Source organism: Rissa tridactyla, chromosome 1, assembly GCF_028500815.1.
Source record: "Rissa tridactyla isolate bRisTri1 chromosome 1, bRisTri1.patW.cur.20221130, whole genome shotgun sequence".
Lineage (NCBI taxonomy): Eukaryota > Metazoa > Chordata > Aves > Charadriiformes > Laridae > Rissa > Rissa tridactyla.
The window spans coordinates 92,235,025-92,250,837 of NC_071466.1; the positions used below are offsets into that span (position 1 = coordinate 92,235,025).

General features: G+C 38.2%; 1 protein-coding gene across 1 annotated transcript in view; it reads left to right on the forward strand.

Annotated features, from left to right (window-relative positions):
* IL1RAPL1 (interleukin 1 receptor accessory protein like 1) overlaps nucleotides 1-15,813 on the forward strand; it is a 753,247-nt gene that overhangs the window by 730,590 nt on the left and 6,844 nt on the right. The window contains exon 9 of the mRNA XM_054188558.1: nucleotides 7,107-7,250. Within this exon, the coding sequence (XP_054044533.1) occupies nucleotides 7,107-7,250 (144 nt within the window). The remainder of the gene's footprint in view (nucleotides 1-7,106; nucleotides 7,251-15,813) is intronic.

The following is a 15,813-nucleotide window of genomic DNA, read 5'->3' on the forward strand; positions in this document are numbered from 1 at the left end:
AGACTTTCACTGAAATAAGTTGTTTAGAGGAAGAGATTTATTCTGTTTGAAATTGGCCATGAGAATATATGTTTGAAAAAGAAAAAAGTTAATATTTCCTATAGCAAGTGCATCTTGAGGAAACATACAACTGAGTAGGCATACTTTAAACTCATAATTTATTAACGCAAAAACACCATATTTTTATTTCCTGTACAATTTAATAGCAAATTCTGAATAGCAAGTAATTCTGAATTTTCTTCATACAGTTATTAACAATAACGGAATTGCTGACAAGCACCTTAAATTACAGTGAAATTCACATAATAGTGTAAATCTGTTTTATTACTTAAGGACTTGATTAAGTTAAGTTTTTGATCTCATGAGCATTTTCAGTCATTAGGACACGATTTCCATCAGTGGTATACCGATGAGTGACAACTGAGACTTAAAAGAGAAAAGACACTAGTTCTTTTCTAACCTCTGCAAAGAAACTGCAGGTTTTATAGCTCCCTTTGCCACAAAGCTTCACGATGCTTCTGAAGTTTCTGAATGGGAGCTCGTCATGTGAGAAATGAGATCAATGAGCTTTATATTTCAACTTCTGTTAATTGGTCCTAATTACCTGAACATTCCCAGCAAATCTCTGGGTCTCAGTGGAAACAAACTTGTTGTAAAACTCTGACACACTTGGTCAGTTAAGACCTTACACATGTATATCTTCCAGTGTATAAAGCATTCAGTTTTTATTCTGCACTGCAGAAAAAGCTTTTCTGAGTTCCTAACCAGGTTTTAGAATTGAAATTGAAATTTTATTTGATTTGATGGAAATCGATTTTTCATCCCCCTGTGGCCATTGAAGAAGCCTTGAGGTTGTCACTGGGCTGGGCAGTGCAAAGGTTCAGTCACCCAAGAGGTTTATGACATTGGGACAAAAGTCTTATATCACCTCCCTTCCTGAACCAAACCTAACCAAAAGAGACTGTTCTTTTTACACTCAATCTCATCTAAAAATCAGTAAATTTGTAGAATACTAAAGACTATTGCCTGACAGAAACTCTTGATAAGACCATTTTCCTCATCAATGAAGTTTTTCTCATCTTTTAGAAAAATGGACAAAGACATCTCCAGTACAAAGGTTAGTCAGATTGCTTAGCAGGTGCCTAAATCTAACATTCCTCTGACAAAGTGTCAAACAAGTTGGTTTGTTTAACAGATTCCTTTTTAAAACAGGTTTTGTACCACTTTTATCATAGTTTTTCTCTTTATATAATGTCTAAGTGCAATTCTAACCTTGATTGGCAGGGATGAAAATATTTTAAAATAAAATGTCACAAATTGTTCCCATAATCCATGCAGAGTTAAATTATTCATTAATGCTATCCTCAGAAAAAATGTAAACAGTATGTTTGATGATCTTACATCCTTGGAACTTGGTACTTCATTTTTTCCAACATTTTAGCACCTCCCAGTTCTTCTTACATTCATTTCTTTCAGAAGATCTAAAAGAAGTAATTGTGTGGGCTGTCTGATTTCTGTAGTTCAATAAGCAAATAGAAGTTCTCCTAATCAGTAAGGTTTTAAGTCACACACAATTCATTTATTTAGGGAAGCTAACCAGAGATTAATGCAATTCTGCACCATGATGACTTTTTTCCTTCAACCTGAAATATAAACTGCCTTAAAAATGCAGTGTTCTGTATTTAAGTGTGGTAAACTACAGTAACATTGCAGCGTCTATATTTTTTTCAACCTTATCCTCTTTTGAGCTAACATACTGTTGGGGATGGTGTAATTATTCATCTGCTGGAAACAGGTATCCCACACTTCTCAGAAGAAATAAAAATGTCATTCGTAAGAATATACTTCTATTACAATAATTTACTATCTCTATTCTAATAACACTGAGAAATCCAACAGCACCAAGGCTCAGATATACTGCCTGACATACTAATGAACAGATTAACAAGTTCCCTTTCTAGTATTTGCACAACTATGTACACAGAATCCTGAAGCCGACTAGTTGTTTTTCAAAGATGAATTGGGAATATATATTACATATTGATCTAAAAAATAAAATGAGATAACTAAGTCTCAATAGTTCTTATAAATAAAACGAAACTACCGCATTAAAAACCATATTAAAAACTGTAACTAAATTTAGCCACTTTAAGTCAATTCTGCAGACATCTACAGGCATGCGTGGCCTATGCTGGCAGGAAGCATATACTTTATGCTAAGAAATGGCTTCATAATCAAACTAATGAACATCCCAGATTTGTTTCTACTGGTATCAGAAGTATTATTGTCCTACAATATCAATCGGTAATTGTCTGCAACAGCATCCATAAAGACACCTTAAATACAAACAGATTTTGTTTGGCACATTGAAACAAACAAATACAAATCCTAAAAAATAGAGAATAGATTTCATATATATCTATATATGCATATTAGATATGCATATGCTGTATAAAGCTGTGGTTCCATATGCTATACTTTGGAAAGACAAATTGTTTTACAGCCATGCCATAATGAATACTGTATTAAGGGGGTGCGGGGGGCGGGTGGGGGGAGAGAAGAAAAGCACGTACTCCTCCATTTTTAAACTGTGCGTATAGATTTCTTTCTTCCTAACCTAAACTCTGCCTACGGTTTACTGCTGATGTCTGAAATGAGACTCAGATGAGGAATGCTGTGTTAGACAGACTCCTTCTTTCTTTAGAAGAAACACACCCTTTTATAACCAAAGCTGCATGTTATGACGTGTTGGCTGTCAGTATCTGCCTTCTTTACCTTCTCTCAGGTGTTGTCACGAGAGCTTTAGTGTTGTCTTCAACTGCCCTCCTTCCAAATTATATTAATTACCTTTATGTTTCATTTAATGTTTTAAGTCTATGAAAGTATACCTAGACAAACTGAGAACTGTCTCTAACCAAACCTTGTAGCCTTGTGAGTTAAATCGTCCAAGACAAGCAGAGAATGGGAAAGACTGTAGACCACAAAGTTGCAAAGATTTATGTATGCACTAACCTGAAGCTCTGTGAATAGTCCTGTTGACTTCAGAGGGATTACTTATAGTCTGTGAAGTTAAGCAATCTGCGTAAGTGATTGCAAAATTGAAACCTTAGATAGACTGTAATTGGATTTTGAAAAAGGCTCAGACATTGAATACACAGATATAAATCACACATCCTCGAAGAGTTATAAATCACAAAAAATGAATGTTTGAAACATAATTTTTTTTCTTAGTAGCTCAGCTGTGTGTGGACTAATGAATAGAATAAGATTAATTTTAAATTATCACAGATCATTAAATGTAAAGTCCCTGAAGCATGTCTTATAAGTCAAAAGATATGAATCTTTGAAGGCACCCTTTTGTTTACTTTCCTGTTACAACTCCAGCTACAACAAGTGAATTACCTGCATGACACTGAGAAAGGAAGTTTATCAAATATAGAAGCCAGGTGAAGATCAAAGACATATCCTACAAATATGCCCAATAATTAGGATAGAATCAGTATAAAAAGAGCGCGCTTATTACCAGCCATATCGTGCCGGATATTTGGAGAGGACGCGTACTTTGTTTTAATTAGCTGTCTCTTTCACTGGGTTGCTTGGCCAAAGCCTCCCGATAAGGAAAAAAAAATAAAAATTGTAGCCATTGGTCAAAATGCTTGTAACAAATCTTGTTTTAAGTTGAAGCTATTTATTCAGAAACCAATCTACTACTGCAGCAGTAATCAATGTGTTTTTCCTTGGAGTAGAACTGTTCCTGTGCTACTGGAGAACTATTGTTAATTGCCTGTAACTAAATGATTGCTGTGCTTCTGGATGTAACTCCCTGGCACTCGCTCATTTGTTGTGTTTAACAGAATGCCTGTCCCCCTAAGGGTTAGCCAAGTAATTTTCCTCTACTATTTTCTACATTCAGCTTCAGCTCCTTAAGGAGGGCCAGGTCTGTAATTTGAGCAACGCTCACACAAGGTCTAAATAGATTTTAAAAGGTTTGCACTTTTCGTCTCTCCCCTCTGATGTGGAATTGTGCTGAAATTGAATCTTTTTAGTGTAGAGCCACCACAGGAAACTTGAATTTCAGCAGGAAAAACATATCACACTTCAAAGGGAGTGTAATGCCCGCCGCAGCAACGGTGCTCAAATCCCAGTGCAAAAGGCAGAATAAAGCAGCAGGAAAAACTGTTTTTGTGAACGTAACCTTACACTCCAACCTTGCTGTTACACTTCAGCTTAGCTTTAGCAGTCACTACGTCATTGTTGACGTACACGTCACCAATGCCCTCAGCATTCGCAGAGCACCTTCAGGAGTAACCTCTCCTACCAAGGAGTCAGAAGCACCTTCCCCTCTTCCCATTGGGAAAATGGAGGCACAGAAATGTGAATGGCTTCGGTCACCCCAGGGGCCGACAGCGGCAGCAGGACCCAGCCTTCCGCTCCTCGCACCTCCGGTTTGGCCCAACACAGGGCAAGGCTGTTCACCAAATCCCCGCCGGCGGCTCGAAGCCAGCCCCTGCCCGCTCTTCAGCATCCTGCAGGAACACTGACGCTGGGCCTGAAAGCAACGGGCTTGGCGGGGCGCCGTGCCCAGGCCAACCTCTCCCGCCTTCCGCCGCGCTGCACGGATGTGGCCGTCCCCCTGCCAGCACTCCGGGGGTTACCTCGGGCATCTGCGGGGCCCGGGGTAAGGATGCAGCAGTCTGCCGGGCTCCTCACTGCTCCCCTCTGCCTCTGAACCCTGGCTAATAGCACCCCAGACGGAGAGCGGACATGTGCTGGTAGACGTTGCTCAGCACAGAGGAAAATACAGGCTTGCTGTGCTAGGTGGATAGGGCGTGAAACTTACTGTGCAAACAGATCTGCTGTAAGAAAGAACCATCTTATCCTTGTGCTCATAGGTGATCATGGTGGGCTCAGCAGCAGCACGTGAAAAGGTAATTTCTAGTAGGTTTCAGGGTGACTTAGAGAATTTAGTTGTTTCCTTTGGTTGACTAATTCAGGACAGTTTTATGCATGTTCAGACTGACGTTACTGAAGTAAAAAATGTAGGCATAATTTTGAACTATTTTAAGGGGAAAAAGATAACTAAGAGGGACTCTGACGGTAAAGCGATGCAGTGCATTAGTCTGATTTCATGCACAGTGACAGAGAACAGATGACTACCTGCAGTTATTTTTTCCTTTTAATCTCAAAATCATTAATTTAGGAAAAACTTTCTTTTTCCATCTGTAAAGTTTTTCCTTGCCTTTAATGAGTCATAACATCAGGCACATAAATAGAGTATTTTGTGCCTAGCAACCCAAAATATTAAAGCCTTTCTTCTAGTAACCATTGAACAGCTGCATCACCTGCAGTACAAAATGATAAACAGGGTATAGTAAGCCAGTGCAGAGTAATTTCCATTTCCACTTATATTCTAAAATACTGTATTACTTGTCTATGCAAACAAATTTTTGTTGGGTGTTTTTAATAACATTCCCCTCTCTGAACCAGAAAAGTATGGAAAGTCTGAAATAACCATGTCGGTCTTAAAAATATCTAACACAAAGGAGTTTCCAGCACAGTTTTGGAGAGAATGACATGGAATATAAATGCCGCCTTATTTTATTTTATTACACTTTTAGTGTCTTCCAGAGAGCAATGAAATCTTCTTACAGTTGCCTCAAAATAATAAAAAAAGTATGCGATTCTCAGTAGACACAGTCAAAATAAATGGAATTGTCACTTTTTCCTCTAACCTTTTATTCCTCTAATTGAATTCTATTGTGCTGGAGTATCATATCTGCATAACCACACACACAAAAAAAAGGTTACTTCAGGGCTACCCTGCTGCACTCCGACAGAAGCTGCCCACTGTAAGAGGGTATTGTGAAAATAACATGGAACTGAGCTTTCTCCAGTACAGGTTTTTTACAGAAACAAACTGTATGTCTTAGATTTCGAAGACTTGATTTCTTGGCATTCCTCAAAATGGAGCGATAATGGAAATGTATGGGTGGTCTTAAGATTTGCCATCTATTATTCATTTCAAATTACAAAATTGTTAGTAACGCTCTTCCTCCTCCCACCCTCCTTTTTTTAACGTTGCCTGTTTTCAGTCAATAAGCAAATGAAAAGTAACAACAAAATGGATGCCACATACCTGTGTGAGCTTCCTTGAGCTGGGGGAGGTGAAAGCTCATGACGGCATATTACTTATGCACTGGTAAGTGGCCCCACAGAAGACACTGCTGGTGGTAGACACAGTTGTGGCCACACTTGTGGTGTGTTGTGGCCACATTTGACTGGAGTCCTCATCCTCAAGAACGGAGCTACATGGCGACGATCTCAATCCATCATGTGAGTCTCTAGTGTCAGAGTGGAGCAGAGACACCAGGGAGTCATGGTCTGAAGGGGAATGTCAGAATGGGCAAATCGGAGTGGTTTGCTGTGACTTCACATAAGCCGAGCCCAATGGGCAAAAGGGGAGAATAAAGACGAATTGCAGATCATTGGGAAACTGTATGAAAGATATTAACACATAACGGAGATGTGAGACTGTGGGGTTCCTTGGATAATTTGTCTTCATATCTCTTCAGTTTTTGGTTTTTGTTTTAAATATTTTTATTTTGGAAAAAATAAAACCCCTTAGTGTAAACTTATCCAGTAGACTGAAACTCATCTTATGTGTGTGTGGAATAAGGGAGGAGTTTTGTTTGCATTATAGTCCCCAAAAAAGAAACATTCACCTCTGCTTTTATTGTAAGTAGAATGTCAACTTTTATCTGTTTAAAGCAAACTATGATCTATCTACAGAGAGGAAAAACGGAGTTATCAAATATCTCTTAGATATATGCACATTCTCATACACATACACAGCCCCACACCCCTCCCCAGTGATTGTTATTTTTTAAATGAGCAATTCAGATGGCGTACTAGAGGAAACACTAGTTTATTAATGAAAAAAAAATCTATTAATTAGATATTTCCTCAAGGGCCCAATAACTAAATAAATACATAAACAACCTATCATTCATTATTTTATTTTAATGTTTAACGTAAGCGCGAGGTCGGCTGCTAATCTTTCGCTGGTTTGGAATGTGGTTGTTATTGCATTTTGTAATTCTTTGCAGAGCTGATGTACACAGTTGAGCTTGCTGGTGGGCTTGGTGCTATTCTGCTGCTGCTTGTTTGTTTAGTGACTATCTACAAGTGTTACAAGATAGAGATTATGCTCTTCTACAGGAATCATTTTGGAGCTGAAGAACTAGACGGAGGTAAGGCAGCTTCTTGGTATGTTTCCTGCTTTCAAAGTATGCCTGTCTTTTATTTCTCTCCACTAAGGGCCAAATTTCATTTCAGTTCAAGATGTGTTAACAACTGCAATTTTTATTTCTCACTGCGTTAGGCACTGACTTGAATACGCGATCCTCACGCAGCACATTAGCATTAGCTGAGCTGATGTGAATGCTGCTCTCTGGAGCTCCAGAAGACACACGTGTCTTTTAGATTTTTATTCCTGACACTGAATGTAAATTACCAATATTGATGCATTAAAGGTTTTTGCTTTCTGTCAGTACTGAGAGCCAGCTTCACTTCTCCGTAAGCTAGGGAGTGTCTTCCCTAATTGTATTCGCCAAGTAGGTAGAGGTTGAAGTGAATCTCAATTTACTGCTTGTTTAAACTTATCAGTTTCAATAAACTGTACCGAGTGTTTGGGAATGTACCCAGCAGTTCATGTTCTTGAGTTCATTTACTTAATCACTGAGAAAGCGGCTAATGGCCATTACAGTTGTTCTGTGATTCAAGGCCAGCGAGCCTAAACAAAAGTAATCCTTACAGTATGCACCAGCTTGTTTCAAAGGTATACGTGCATTTTCTTTTCTTCTCTTTTTTAAGCACTGAAGGAAAAAGTCTTCTTTGCCTCTAGCCCTACTAATCAAAACTGCTGTTGAACAGCGAACTGGGTTGAGCTGCAGGCGCTGATTAATTAGGTTTGGTTTCTTGGGTCAGAGTTCCTGATGTTCTGTGCTACCACTACGTCTTTGGTGACAGGACCTTTTTTTTTACTGAAATACTAATAAAAGTTATTTTACAGTTCAAGGTAATAGCCTATGGGCAGAAGCCACTGTGACATTAAAATAAATGCGGACTGATAAACAAGCGCTGGCCAAATCTGTCACCGATAAGGGAGAACAGCGGCAGCAGAATTAGAGGTCCTTATATAAGGGAAAGACTTCCATAATAAGATCACTCGGGAATGACCCACTTCTGCCTCCCATCTAAAAATGCACAAGGATTCAAAATAGAAAATGCTCAGAACAACAAGCCCCAGAACATTTTGTATCCTTCTATTGGGTTTACAAAAAGGATGCATTAATATAGCAGCTCAGTGGGGGAAAAAATCAGATTATTCTACTTATTTTACAGAGGAAGAAACTGAGGCCCAGAGGGACTGTGACTCATGGAAGATTTTGGCATACACCTTTTTTTTTAGGAGCTGAGATCCTCACTTCTCCACAAAGCTGTGCCCGGTTTAAAGCTCATGCTTACCTGCATAAATTGTGTGAATTTAATAATAGTCGTATTACATTACACAGAAAAAGTCAGTTTCATTAATAGTTGTTTAAATAGACGCAATTCAATGCACTCTCAGGGATCAGTAATTCTTACTTTTGCGGCCGTCATTTATTGCATTTATTGTTATCTCAAATAATTTCAATTCATTTGCAAACTTACTCTACCAGGTGTTACACGTTTGCCTCTCCTCCTCCCATCCCAAACACTGGTCACCTGGGAACAACCGTACTTCAATCACGCATTTTAAACAACAAAAGTGACCTCTAAAGGATACTGTTGTGGGATTCAAAAGGAGGAAAACCAATATCCATTTAGTTTATCCTTCATCCTCCAATGATCATTGTTAAAGAAGATAAAGAATGGATTCTCCTTAGATGACCAATGCAAACACTGATAGCTTGAGTACTTATCCGCAGTAATATATGAAGAAAAATACTACTTGCAGATTCCTAATGGAACCCTGTAGCATCTACTGTATTCAGTATACTAGCAACATGGATAAAACCCATTGTGCCAATGAAGTTACTGCAGCTGGACTTTTTACGCTGTCTCTTTCACTTACACACTTGCAAAAGCAAGAAAACAGAGAGAAAAGGCCCCACAGAAGACCAAGCCAAGGCTTGTGCAGAAATAAATTGCGGACATACATCCAGATTCTTTCCTTTGGCTTAGTTTGTTATTGACAGACACAAAATGCTGAACTCTAAAATCTTCTCCTAACCCCATCTCCTGCAGTGCAATAGCAGAGCGCCCACACGCTATTCATAATTTACACCGTGTTCTGTCATACTTCGGGACAGCATGTAGATAAGCAAACATCAAAATATCACAGGCTTTTTTTGTGTGCACTGTATTGTACCCAGAGAGGATTTGAAACACTTTAAAGGTGAGGTCCAATTAAAATTTTCAGTTGAAAATCTCTTTTAAAATGCAACGCTTCATTTCTTCCCTGATCAGAGAACAAGCCCTTCAGGATGTCAAATCTCATCACAATTCCTCTTTCCTTTCCAAGCCCTAAACACATCAGTTTTTCTCAGGCTAACATAAGCATTTCTTTGGGAGGCATGGGTAAATTGTGAGAAATATTTGAAAACAAAGCATTTAACCCTTACAGCTAATGCAACTTAATTTATTACTTTCTTTATGGGTACTGCAGATTAAGCAAGTGATCACAGCTGCTGATTCCTCATTTCTCTAACTTGCAGCTTTGAATTTCCCCATCTTTACTCTCATCCTGGGGACTAGACTATCCTTCTGTTTTTTCTTCTTCTTTCTCCTGCAAGCACTTTAGCTTAGTGTTGCCTTTATTGTTTCCTGGGAATGGGCATTGAAGCCCCCTTTTTCATTTTCATGGTTAATTCCCTTCCTACTAAATGGGAATATAATCAAACGCAGCTCACATTTTACCACTTTTCCTCCCTCTCAGTGGCCCTGCTTTCCAGCCGCCTGGGAGCTGACTCCATCCCAGGAGACTGCGTGATGGACACCATGTTGTGTCCTTCAGTGTGGAGCAACACAACGTGCTGGTGTTCAGTCAGGGGACCTCGCTGTGAAAGTCTGACAGATTCCCCTGTGAGCTGGAGCACAGGGACAAGAAAAGAAGGTGTTTGGCCAGACCTTGCATCTCAGAGATATAACTTGCCCCTACCAGTTTTGTGGGCAGAAAATCCCAAGTATGTTTAACTGGAGCATTTCAGTTCAATCTCTCTCCACATACACAATGAAGATGGTACCTTGAAGTGGTATGCAAACAAAGAAATGTCCAGTATTATTCTGAAAACATCAAAGTTGACAAACAAAAAGAAATTCTGAGAGCAGATCATTGTTAAATGTCTGTCAACCTTTTTAGGTTTGCAACTTTAAACTTAAAAGCTTATTTTAAAAAGCCTTGTCCATAAAGTGCACTTTATGAACTAACACATTATTAGTGAAGGCCACTTTTAGAAGTGATGATATCTTCTATTTTGTTCCAATACAAGATATTTTATATCACCTTCACCCTCTGAGTAGCGTTTTAGCAGTTACTGTTTATGAATTTTTATTTTCCAAGGATCTCCTCTTGCTGCCTTTCCCAGTTTTTAGATGACTTGGTGAACAAACCAGGTATCGTACTTTAACTAACAAAGAAGAGTAAAAATGCAAGTAGACATTTACAAGTACCCGTAATCAACACATGCCCCAACTTTTTTCTACCTTGCACCTTAAAAGGCTGCTTGTATCAGAGGAGATAGTACTACTATATAGAAATCTGCTCTTTGCCTACATACAAGCTGACTTCCAGGCCCCCTAAAATCTAAGGAAATTTTCCCAGGATTTCACCTGGGCCAACTTTCTCCTTTGTGAGACTACTGCTCCTCCTCACCAGCAGGCACAGGGAGGGTGGAGAGGGGAGTCAGAGCACTTCTCTAAGCAGCACCATTTATGATGCTGCCTTAAAGTGGCCAGGAGGCTCAAAGTCACCAAAACAGCTATTTTCCACTTTTTCTTGACATTTCAAGACCTGAGAGTGGATGTGCAGGTGTCTGTATTTCAGCTTTAAGGTATACTAAGGATAAACCCAGAAGTCTGTGGATAAAAGGCTGAAAATCATTGGACATAATCAGATGGGCAAAATTACTCAAAATCATGAACTTATATACGCGTTTACATTCCAAATCCCAGTTTCAGAGAAAAGACCACATGGTATAGTTAGCAGTAGAAACACTCTGCAGGCACCAGCCCCTACCATTACCTGGGTACATTAGTAACCCTTTAAACTGATTGAAGCTTTTGTATGGAGGAATTAATAAGCAAGGGGTGAACACTATCATAAAAAAGAAGAAAGGTAGAATTAAAAGGCTAGCATTAAAATTGATAAGAAAAAAAATCTAATTTATCAATTAAAGAGAAAGTCTGAACAAATATGCTGTAAATAGAGTTCTAATGAAATTTACATAAATATCCTTTCTCACAGCTAGGCTGACGAGAAGGTAAGCTCTAGGCTCAAGAACAAAAAAGCCCCATAGGCAGCTGATAACTAGAAAGTGAGAGCTTTGCTGAGTAGCTGATATGATGACCTTCACAATGACCCTTGATGCCTGTAGGTCCCATCAGCTGTTTCTGCAATGTGGGACAGGAGCTCTGCGTGGTGTCCTCAATCTTATTCGCAGCTTTCCTTGCCAAGGAAACCTTGGTGAATTGAGGGAAGACACAGCCTCTGTGCAGCTGCGGGGCAGGCAGGGAAGGCACCTGAAATAAAACAAAGTGCTCCTAACTTGATTAAAATGTGTCACTGCTGGGCACTCTAAATTCAGGAAATCTTGTTTGGATTTGGTACATGATGTCTATAGTGGCAGTTTCTTGGCTGTGCTTGTTGCACTTTCTTAAGAGATGAGTTTCTACTGTTTGCTGAGGGGAAGCAAATCAATGCTCAGATTAGGAGATTGATGAAACAGTTTCTGCCTTGAAGTCTCTGTTGCACCTGGGAGCCCTGAGGTAATACTGATTTTTGTCCTTACTATTAGTTAGCTGCAAAACACTAGCAGGGTTCATGGACAGACCTATGGGATTGCCCACATAATATCTTATTAACTCTACAAGAGCAGGTAATACAAACCTCTTGGTGGTTTCCTGAGTTTCGTCCCAGTAAACCTCTTACACAGCAAGGAAAGGCAACACTTTGAGATTCTTTATGTTTCAGTGTGACTTAGTTGATAATTTCAAATATAACTTTTACCAATGGTTTAGGCACTGCCAAAGCACTTGTGTTAATGATTATGCTATGCAGGTATAGCTAGACTGAAATTACTGCTGAAGTTAGTGACTTTGCAATTACAGAATCTTCCCTGGGGACCCATAGAATAAGTTTGCAATAGCAGCCTCACCACTGCATATGTATTCTTATTGGCAAATCATGGCAATAAGAAATCCTGCTCTATGAATACAAATTTCAAATTCTATTAAAACTACCTTTAGAAAAATGCAGCATTGATCTTTTTAAATATTACTGGTTACAAAAGGGATTTTCCTCTTACTTAATTACAGTTTTATTGTTGGAGAACTGCTTCTCTTAACTCTTCTTGTTTATGCTATTTATTTACGTTTGAATTGCAATTAAACAATAAAATCTCAATTTATGTCTCCACTGAATATGGGATTTTCTAGGTCCTGTCCTTGAAACTTGTTAATTCAAAGAAAAAATCCTGTTGGGTTTTTTTCTCTCTTCCTATTTTATAGCATCTAGAGTACGTGTGTAATATATATATATTAAAAAATAAAATATCACCAAGAACATCTTTAGATTCCAAACTAAAAGATTGTTATGGGTTAGAAAGTCCAGATGTAAAGTAGAAAAAAAAGAGACTACCATATACAAAACAATGAAGACTGAGGTATCTCCTGTTCCTCAACCAGCAGCTCTGTCAAATCATTTTAAGCTTTGAAGTTTTTTTTATCAAAGCCCAAGGCACATTGCAGGTTTCTGAGGTAGGTGAGATGAACACAGCTTATTTGCATCTGATGTCAAGACTCTTAGATTGAAAGTCAGTTTCCAAACCATTTCTCCCTTGAGTTTTGCTTGTATTTATAATGATTTACTTAACTTTTCACTGCTTTTGTCTAGATCAAGGCCGTCTTAACTCCAGTTTTTCAAATATTTAACCTAATGATAAGATATAGGTACCATCAGAGTTCAACAGAACTAAGTAATATACAAAAAATAAACATGTATTTTATACAGGTAACTACTTGCTTTGTTGAATTAGGACCATAATGATACCATCGCTTCTTGACACTTTTTATTTAAGAAATTTCTTTAGTACAGAAAAGAATTATACTCTTCCATTTTCAGGGTTTACAAGACACTCTTTATTAGTGCCTCTTTATACTTTCTTCTTTTTTAAATAGTAGCTAGTTTCTTCCAGTCTTTCATAGATAACTACTATGCTATGCTATGTTTTCAGCTAGGTAGTCACCATTCAGTCTTTCAATGTCTACTAATAATACATTTTTTCTTCGTTTGGTGTTTGACCTGCAAATAACTCATAGCAACCAAGAGAATAATTTCTATCACTATTTTTTAAATTTCATAATTTTTTAATATGCTGAAACTCTTATAAGGACTTCTGACATTTCATATCTGTCAAGAGCAACTTCTAAGATTAATGCTTCATCAGTTTTTTATATTGAAAGTAGAATGGCTTCAATAGTAGTAATAAATTTAAACCTCCATGTTGATGAGAACGACTGAGAAACATTTGAAGTGCACTCTTCATTTAGTTGGGAATACAAAATCAAACTAAATGTAAGACAAAAAATTAACTTTAATAATAGGTTATTCAGTTTAAATAAGTAATATTCTATCTTATGTATCTATCAATGACAAAATTTACCTGTAATTATAGAAAACCAGGGAAAATATAGCTTACAGAGAGAATTTATTTTACACTTGAAATCATGCCATTGAATTATATTTTGGATGAATTTTTATCTGCCAGGAACCACTCTCAAATTTCATGAAATGTCAAATGCAGCATTGATATCTTGGGGTTTTCATAAATACTCTTTTTAAATAATATTCTTTTTAAATCAACTTTTAAATTGGTATTTCTTTTATTTTTTCATGGTCTTTAGGCTTCCAAAATTTAATATGGCTTATTGGGGGGCGGAGGGGGGGCGGAGAGAAGGAAAAAAGGGGGGAAAAGGAGGGGGGGGAAAGAAACACGTCCATTGCTTTTTTTTTTTTTTTTTAATAAATATGCCTACTACGAGCAAAGGACCTTTTTTTTTTCCCGGTCTACACTGTGCTGAGAATACTCCAGAATCTATTTGGGATTGATTACGTTTCTTTAACCTCTTCCCCAGTGTTGCATTTACAAAACCTCCCTTCAATTCACCATTACCCACTCTGCACAAGGATATGAACTATCATTACGAATGCTACACTTAACAAATACCTCGCCGTAGAAGAAGCTAGGGCTGTTAGTTCTTAATTTTTATTAACAGTAAAAGGGCTTGACATTTAAAAGTAAAAGAAAATGTTAAGGTGAGCTTCATAAGCAACAGTAAATAGTGTGAGAAAAAGTATAAGCATTTTGAAAGTCTTAGGATTTGGGCATTTTACTTAACTAAGGATTTAAATTACATTTTTCATTACATTAGGGATGATGAATGCTATTGCAATGTGTACATTAAATGTCGCCCCACAAGTAATGAAACAAATACAGATTATGAAATGCCATAGTCATTGTAATTTTGAAGCAATGACAGTCTGGGAAATTTTGAAAGCCCAGTACTTTGCAAACTGTCCTGAACACAGCACGTTTTTTAAAGAGGAAGGCCTCCTGCGTCAGCTTGACTCCAGCTCCCTGCAGCACTGGGAGGATCCAGTCAGCCTGTCAGTTCTAAGAACCCACTTGAAATCCTGAAACTCCAAGTTAAATCAGCTCATTGCTCCTGGACTCCAGTAATGAGTATCTGAGTCTTTACTAGGCTGGCATGTGCTCTGGCAAAGGAGGGGAATCAGCTGTCCAGTTCCCCATAGGGGGAAGATCTGCCCTCAAACCAGGACATCTAGAAATGGAAGATAAAGCCAGATCAAGCCAGATGTGTTGCTGGCTACGCCTAGCTGCAGAGCAGCCTGCGTATGGTCAGCTGCCTTCAGTGCACTGAGTGTTTCTGAAGGCACTGCTAATTACTCTGGAGGATTTCAGGATGCGCAGAGGCATGGGTTGGCCCTGGTGTCTAGGTCTTACAGCTTCATTAAAGTAAGATTCACTATGAAATACGACATTGTGGGATTTCTCTTTGTTTTGATCTATTAATCTGTCTTGCGGTAAAGCGTATCGTGCCAGCTGAAAATCAGAGTTTTCCATCTAGTTGAACGTGGCTGATAAGAAAAAAACAACTCTATGAAGTTTTTCTTTAATTTTTAATTTTTCATCCATATATATTTTTTCTGTCCCCCGTTAGCATAAATATCTGCAATGTTTAAGGCTTAATAAACCCTCAAAGGCCCAAACTGCTGGCTTCTCAAAGGACAACATGGAAATCATTAGGAAACATGTACATCTATAATACAAATTCAAAGTTGAATCGGTTTGCTGGTCCCTGCAGAAGAGGAAGTTTTATCTATGTTTCTGTAGGCACCAGCTTACCATTTCTTCATGTGTAGCTGTTAAAAGAGCATGCATACAGATGAGTTCTTAGATGTCTGATAGCAATTTACTTACCCAAAGATCCCATTTGCATGTGACAAAGTAGATGCGTATAGAGTCTGGATTT